Raw genomic sequence first — 7,725 nt, forward strand, 5'->3', positions numbered from 1 at the left:
CTCAGTGTGGTAGCCTGGCAAACTCATTTGGACCACTCCACTATTTGTGGGACAAAAAAAATATAACCTTCCGTAATAAAAAAAAAAAATCATGTGGAGTTTTAAATATTTAAAATCGGTACTATTGTATTTTGCCTTTCAATATGTTGTAAATGTTTAGATTTCATTAAAAAAACTATTAAAAATATCCATAAAACAAGCTGAGCTAAAATACATTTTTAAAAATACTGGAATATTTGAGCTAGAAATTCAGAATTAAATGACACAACCCTCTTATTTAATAAATTAAGGTTCAAATTTGAAATAACTTGCCCAAACTCAAAAACATTGTGAAAATGGAATAATCACATTTTTCTGATACTGTCTAATGCTCTTCCATTATCCTAAACCTGCTGTTCTGTTGATGTCCAAGGCATTTATTGACCTACCTCATTCATGTTGTTAAGTCTTTGTGACTCTATTTGGGATTTTCTTGGAAAAAATACTAGATTAGTTTGGCATTTCCTTTTCTAGCTCATTCTACAAATGAGGAAACTAAGGCATGCAGGATGAAGTGATTTGCTCAGGATCACAAAGTTATGGTAGTGTCTGAGGCTAGATTTCAAATTGGAAGATGACTTCCTGAATCTAGGACTAGCACTCTACCCATTGTACCACCCAGCTGGTCTGGTTATTGACCATTTATTATGTCCCAGGTCCTGTGCTGGATGCTGGTAACATGAACAAAAATGGCACAGGCCCCTCCTCTTAAGGATCTAATAACAGTTGGGTGGTGGGAGGTGGGGTGGAAGCAACATGAACATACACAAATATAAATAGAATAAACACAAGGTAGCCTAGGGAGGGATAGCTGTAGCAACTGGGGGTGGCAATATCAGAAAAGCTTTCATGTAGTGGAACTATTGAAGGCATTTCATAAAGTTAGGTTCAGAGGGAGAGGATTCTAAGCATGTGGGATGGCCAGCACAAGGAATGGAGAAGGGGGATTGAGTAATGAGGGAGAGGAATAGTAAGTTCAGCTTGGCTAGACTGTCGTGTTAGTCAACAAACATTAATGTGCCAATCAAACACTGTAGTAAGTGCTGTGAAAACAACCAAATAAAGTCCTCTAAGTTGTCACTGATTGTTTTGAACACAGTCCAGAGAAAGTAGAAAATCAAATTTTTTTCATTTAGTCCCAATATAAGAATTTATTAAATATGTCAAAGATAAAAACATTAAAGATCCACAATTAGGTGAGCATAATGAGGGAGACAATATTCAAACAACTATGTGCAAACAAGATTGATATAGGATAAACTGGAGATGATCAAGAGAGAAGGCACTAGCATAAAGAAACGCTTCCTTGCTAGAAGGGGAATTTTGACTGGGACTTGAAGGAAGCCAGGAAGGCTAAGGTCATGAAGAGATTAATTTTCTGACATTTATAAAACATACCTGTATAGAACTAAGGTTGCAAAATTTCACATACAAAGAGGGATTATAATGAGTAATTTGAGGGTTAACCTTAATTTTGAAGTGAAGTAAAAAGTAAAGTTTTCACTTCTGGAATCTCTGAATGGGAATAGCTAAAAGTGGAAGTGATCCAGGCCTGGCAGACAGCAAAATTCTAAGTTTGCTTAATCAGCTGTTAGCTTACTTAGCTGCCTCTTGAGCCCTGTCCACTCCCCTAAGCCTCTCCTATTTTTGGTATCAAGGATCTTGGGAAAGTTGATCATGTAACCTATCAAATGGACCTTTAAATATTCATAGTATGGGAAATCAAGGCATTTGCTTCAGAAATCAAAGAAACAATCAATGGAATAATATGCATATATACTATGCAAATTTATGAATTTTTTTTTTTATAGGCAGGAATTACCAAAAGTGATCCTTGTCATTTGGATGCTCTTCCTTCTTCGGAGAATCAGAAGTTAGTCCGAAGATCACAGATAAACTTTCATCATTCTGTCACTGCCAGGATAGTGGTGCAGTAGAAGGGATCCTGAGTTTGAAATCTGGTTCTGCCACTTAATGATCCTGCCAACTTCTTTCCCTAGCTACAAAATGAGGGGATTGGTTCAAACTCCCGATCTGTAAAATAAGGGGATTGTATCAAATGGCCTTTGGGGTGTCATTCAATTCTAAATCTATGATCCTGAGTTTTCTCATTTTAATGAAAACTTTAGTTGTAATTTGTGGCTATATTAAGTGAAATTAGTTCCTAACCTACTAACTTGATTTCGGTAAGTTTTTTTAAAAATAGTATAACTGTTTCACTATCTGCAATGTTCATATTTTTGAAAGGTAGTGTAATTAATTTTAAATCATGAAATAGCACTTTATATACATCGGTGATCTGATGTTAAGTAAAAACTTTGAGATGTCTGTAATCTCTTCTAAGGAATTAAAATGTCCCTCGAGTTAACATACTTTGCGGGAATTAGATCTGGACTTTTTTTTTTACATGGAATTTACTACATCTCTAGCTGCAGATTTGTAGGTATAAGTGAATGCTTGTCAGGCTGCTATGCAGCATGGGCAAGGGGGAAGTTTAGAATAGCACTGTCAACAAAACAAGGATCATCTTCGGACAAGTTCATGCAGTTCGACTCTCCTCTTACATTCGGAAGTAACTGGCTTTTGCATGTAGTAAGTTTTATAGACAATTTTAGTCAATCACTATAGTAAGTTGCATATAATAAAATTCACAAATTATTTGCATCCTTGCAAAACAGTTCATGCGCAAAAAACAGAATCTGTAAAATGCTAAACCACAGTAAGATACGGACAATGCTAATGATTGTTTTTTTTTTTAACAAAAATTATCTTTTTTATGTTTTAAACATAAAACCTAAACAGCATCCTCCCTCCCGCTTCCGCCAGAAACACACTGTTTCCTGAGCTATTGCACTACGCTTTGCCTTCCCCTGTGTGGGGGGCAGGGCGCTTCGGGGGGGATCCCGTCACTCCTGACCCCCTCCCCCCGCGGCTCGGGCGCTTTCCGGGGCTCCAGGCCAGTCCCGCCGGCCGGGTCTCGGCTGGCTCCTCCGCCCCGGGGGCGCTCGGGGCGCCCCTGGGCCAGCTGGCCGGGCACCGGACCCCATTTTCGGGGCGCCGGGGGAGGTGTGGCCAGGCGAGGCGGGAAAGAGGAAATGGCGCTTGTGGGGAGGCCGCGGCACCGGGGACCCCGGTTCTCGCCTCCGGGGAACGCGCGCAGCGCGGGAAGGCGCGGCGCGGGGGCGTGGCCAGCCCCGCCCCACCCCGGCTTCCGAGCGACCAATTAGGGGGCGGTCGTTTGTTTATGTTGCGGAAGGCGAAGCGGCGCGGAGAGCCCTCCGCCCGGGCGGGGCTCGAGCGGCGGACTCCTTCCCCGCCCTGCGCGGAGGCGCCAGGCCCGCAGGGCGGGGCCGGCCCGGGAGGCCGCGGTCCCCGGGGTAGCGCGACCCCCTGGTGCTCACGGCCCGGTTCCCCTGCCGCATGTCCGTTGATCGGGCCGGGAATTGGATTCTCCGGGCGCCGGCCTCGGCTCGCATGACTCGGGAAAAGTTCCGGTTGCGTGGCGCTCCCTAGAGCTCAAACTCCTTCGCCTCTTTGTATTTTTAAATCTGGCGGGTTTCTTCTAGTCTTAGCCAACCCCGTGCTCTCGTTGCCGCCCCGGCCAATCAGCGCCGGGCCCGCCATTTTTCAAACCCGTGCCCGCCTCCAATGAGGGCCGAGCTCTTGATTCCTCTCCTGACCGGTTCTAACGGGTCTAGGAGTTAACGACCCGACGGCGCAACCGAACGTGCTAGGCTGCGGCGCGCCCTGCGCCGTCCACCAATTGAACGCGGGAGGCCGCCGAGGGGCGGTGACGGACGGGATTCGAACGGTCGCGGGGGCCAATCCGGAGAGGCCGGGGGCGGGGCCGCGGCGCGGCTCAGCAAGTTGCGGCGGCGCGGAGAAGTGTGCAAAACAAGAGCCGGGGCTTGCGTTGGAGGTAAACCATTTCTCGGCAGGAGCCCGCGAGTGAGGAGGCGCGGCGGGCCGGCCCGGAGGAAGCCGAGGAGCGGCCGCGAGCAGGCAAGCGGCGGCGCCCGCCGAGGGGCCCGGGGGCTGGGCCGGAGGCCGGGGGCCCGGAGGCGGCGGCCCGGCCGGGGCGCGGCGGCGGCGGCGGCTCCGGCTCCGGGCCTGGCGGGCCGGCTGTTTACCCCGCCGAGGGAGCTCCGCCCCCGGCCGCCGCCGAGAGGGGCGGGGGGCGGAGGGGCCCCGGGTCCGGGCGGCCGGGCCGGGCCCGGGCGGGGAGGCGGGGCCGGGGAGGGGCTCCCGGGAGGCGGGTTTGGGCGGGAAGCGAGCGCGGGGCCGCTCCTGACCCCGGGCCGCCGCCGCTCCTGGCCCGCAGGTGGACACGAGCCGGGCAGGATGGGCAAGGGAGACCCCAACAAGCCGCGGGGCAAGATGTCCTCGTACGCCTTCTTCGTGCAGACCTGCCGGGAGGAGCACAAGAAGAAGCACCCGGACTCGCCCGTCAACTTCGCCGAGTTCTCCAAAAAGTGCTCGGAGCGGTGGAAGGTGAGGGGGCGGGGCGGGCGGGCGCGGGCCGGCACCCCCTCCCCCAGGCCTGAACACTCGGATGACGCGCCGCCCCGGGGCTGGGGTTCCGGCAGGAGTTGGGCCCGGGCACGAGGGGCTTCACCCAGTCCTTGTCTCTAGACCATGTCTGCAAAGGAGAAGTCCAAGTTCGAAGATCTGGCCAAAGGAGACAAAGCCCGCTATGACCGGGAGATGAAGAACTACGTCCCTCCCAAAGGGGACAAGAAAGGGAAGAAGAAGGATCCGAATGCCCCCAAAAGACCACCGTAAGTATAGGCAGGGGGGGTTGACGTTTAGCCGCCCCCGACAGGTACCTGCTACGGAAAAGTAAAATTGCTTTTTTTTTTTCCAGATCTGCATTCTTCCTCTTCTGTGCTGAACATCGCCCAAAGATCAAAAGTGAACATCCCGGCCTTTCTATCGGAGATACTGCTAAGAAATTGGGGGAACTGTGGTCTGAGCAGTCGGCCAAAGACAAACTTCCCTATGAACAGAAAGTTGCCAAACTAAAGGAGAAATATGAGAAGGTAAATGAGTAGCGTCTCCTTTTTTTCCCCTAAGCTAAAGGTAGAAGCTAGTAAGTGTATTTAAGGAGCTTTTTATGAACCTAAGTGTTAGTTTAGAAGTTGTATAAGTCTCAAGCTAAGGTTTTCAGAGAGAAGAATACCATTGGAAGTATGGGTTAATAGCTAAACGAAGCCTGGCTGTTTAGTAGCCCCAAAATTGAGTAATGCCACTCGATGTTGAAATCAGAATATTTATGTTTTTCAGGATATTGCAGCATATCGCGCCAAGGGTAAGGGAGATACAGGAAAGAAGGGCCCTGGCAGGCCAACAGGATCTAAGAAGAAGAATGAACCGGATGAGGAGGAAGAAGATGAAGAAGAGGAGGAGGAGGAAGAGGAGGATGATGATGAAGAGTAAAATTTAATATCCTGCTGTAAAGATTTTTTGTGTGTGTGTGTGAAGAAAGTCATTGTTTTGCTAAGAATGTGAACTCAAGTGCAGCTCATTGTTAGCTTCAGTATAAAAACTGTACAGACTTGTGTATAGGTAACTTGAATGATTCTTTGTAGGGAGAACCTCTATTTTGTAATGTAAGTAGAAGCTTTTGAGGGGCCACTCCAGATAGATTTTAAAGCTTCTGATGTTGAATGTTTCTGCATATTTAATGGTTTCTTTTGAATTTCTTGACAATGTATTGTTATAGCACAGTAAAGCCCTAGGAAGTAGTATCATAGCAAATCTTAAGTTTTCTAGACGTTGCATTTTGTTTTTTAAGATAAAATATTTTGTAATAAAATGATGTACATTACTATTGTTTGTTGTCCTAATTTAACTAGATTTAATTTAGGTGATAGGTCATTTGGAAACCATACAAGTTGTGACCTTGGGCAAGTCACTTCTCTAAAAGCCTCCAGCTTTCTTATCTGTAAAATGAAGGGTCCAAGAAAAAAAATGATTAAATTTCTTTCAACTAATGTGTTTTTAAAGGGCCCATAATTTGAGTAGTGCAATGTTCTGTTTTTAAAAGCTAAAAGAATCTTTTCTCAGCCATAATAAACTTGAACTCAGTTCACATCAACAGCTAAATTTTTTTTTGTAATTCTTAGCTTTTCATGAGGCGCTCTCCAGAGCATATGTAGAAGAGTTAGAATTTCATTAGAATTAGAGCTTGTGGGTCAAGTTATAGTGCTGGAAAAATATTGATTCATTTGAGGAACCAGTTCTCATGAATTTAGTCTGGCAATCTCTTGTATATTTAAATGAGAGTTGCTAATTGGTTGTAAAATTTCAGACTAGAATGGGCAATTGAACATAAACCAAAATTTTCAATTTATACATAAATATTAATGCCATTTTGTAAATAGAAGTCAACATTGATGTTCCTCAACTTTTTTCAGCTTGCTTTAGGATATATGTAGTTTGTAATTTGCTGCTAGTACCAATTCAGACCTGGTATCTAAATGAAAATAATTGACCTTATTTGAGGTTTTTTTCCTTTAAATTACTTAATCTGAAGGGCACATATTTCAGTTCAAAGAGACAAAGATTTTGATTCACATTAACTGTTTTAGATGAGCAGAGGAATTAAGCCCTCCTTCCTCTTTCCATTTTTTTTTCAGATTGAAAGAAACAGTTTTGAACTTCAGTGTTGGTTTTTCAGTGGTAATTCAAATTTAGGCTTATTTTGTAAATGATGTAAAAATTACCTCTTTAAAAGCACTTTGGGTGATTTTCCATATTTTCTTATTCTTTTTGTGTTAATTATTGAAACTTTGGAAACTAAATTATTTTGATGTGAGATTTTTTTTGGTAGTTTTTGTTTTAATTTTTCCAAAATGACTATAGGTAAGAAACCTATATTTAAATAGGAACTGATATTAGGACTTTTTGAAAGTACATTTTGTATTTTAGTGTCATTTAGGCCAATATAGAATGTTTATATTTTCTATGATTGCATATCATAGAAAATACAAATTGAAGCATTGTTCTTACATTCCAGAGGAATAATGTTTCTTACTAAAAATACTCTGCCTGAAGTAGCTGTTTTTGTACATTGTAGAAACTTAACCCAAAAACAGGCTCCCAATTATTGCCTTCTTGGTCCAAACCAGATTTCTATATTTGCTAGTAAGCTGACTGAATTTCCTGTCAGGAGCCTTGAAAATTAGGTAAGATTTTCCAATTGAATAGGAGAGTGATGATATATGTAGAAAATGTTTTGTTAAGCTTACCACCAGTTATTTCCATTAACATGTTTCAATTTAGTGGAAATCTTACATCTAATTGTTATTCTGGCTACTAATTTTCATAGCATCTTAACTTGTAAAAAAAGTTCTTGGAATAGAGAAAAATGAGTGGTATTTATTGCTTAGACCAAGATTTCCAAAAGTTTTTTGTTTAAATCCGTGTTTTTACTCTTGATTTACTGTTATTCTCTTATTTGGTTAGAAAACCAAAGAAAATAGTTCACATAAACAGATGTTTGTATATACCAATACCAGTAAAATCAGGAAACCTGGTGTTTCTCTAGTAGCCCAAGAAATTTTCATCACATTCTGCCACCATAAGATTTTTTGCTTTTGTCACAAAAGTAAATTCCTTCATAAATTTTATTTTGGATTTGTAAGTTTAATAAAACTTCTCATGAAATTAAAAGCTTTGTACCAA

At 43.9% G+C, this 7,725-nt stretch overlaps 1 protein-coding gene across 1 annotated transcript; it reads left to right on the forward strand.

The window, feature by feature from the left end:
- The first annotated feature begins 3,400 nt into the window (after positions 1 to 3,400).
- On the forward strand, positions 3,401 to 7,725 carry HMGB2 (high mobility group box 2). Its single transcript, XM_074228965.1, has 5 exons — positions 3,401 to 4,041; positions 4,361 to 4,530; positions 4,672 to 4,817; positions 4,904 to 5,078; positions 5,323 to 7,725. Exons 2-5 carry the CDS (start codon positions 4,381 to 4,383, stop codon positions 5,473 to 5,475), a joined length of 624 nt encoding a protein of 207 aa, XP_074085066.1. The 5' UTR covers positions 3,401 to 4,041; positions 4,361 to 4,380; the 3' UTR covers positions 5,476 to 7,725.

The sequence above is a fragment of the Macrotis lagotis genome, chromosome 3 (assembly GCF_037893015.1).
Source record: "Macrotis lagotis isolate mMagLag1 chromosome 3, bilby.v1.9.chrom.fasta, whole genome shotgun sequence".
NCBI lineage: Eukaryota > Metazoa > Chordata > Mammalia > Peramelemorphia > Peramelidae > Macrotis > Macrotis lagotis.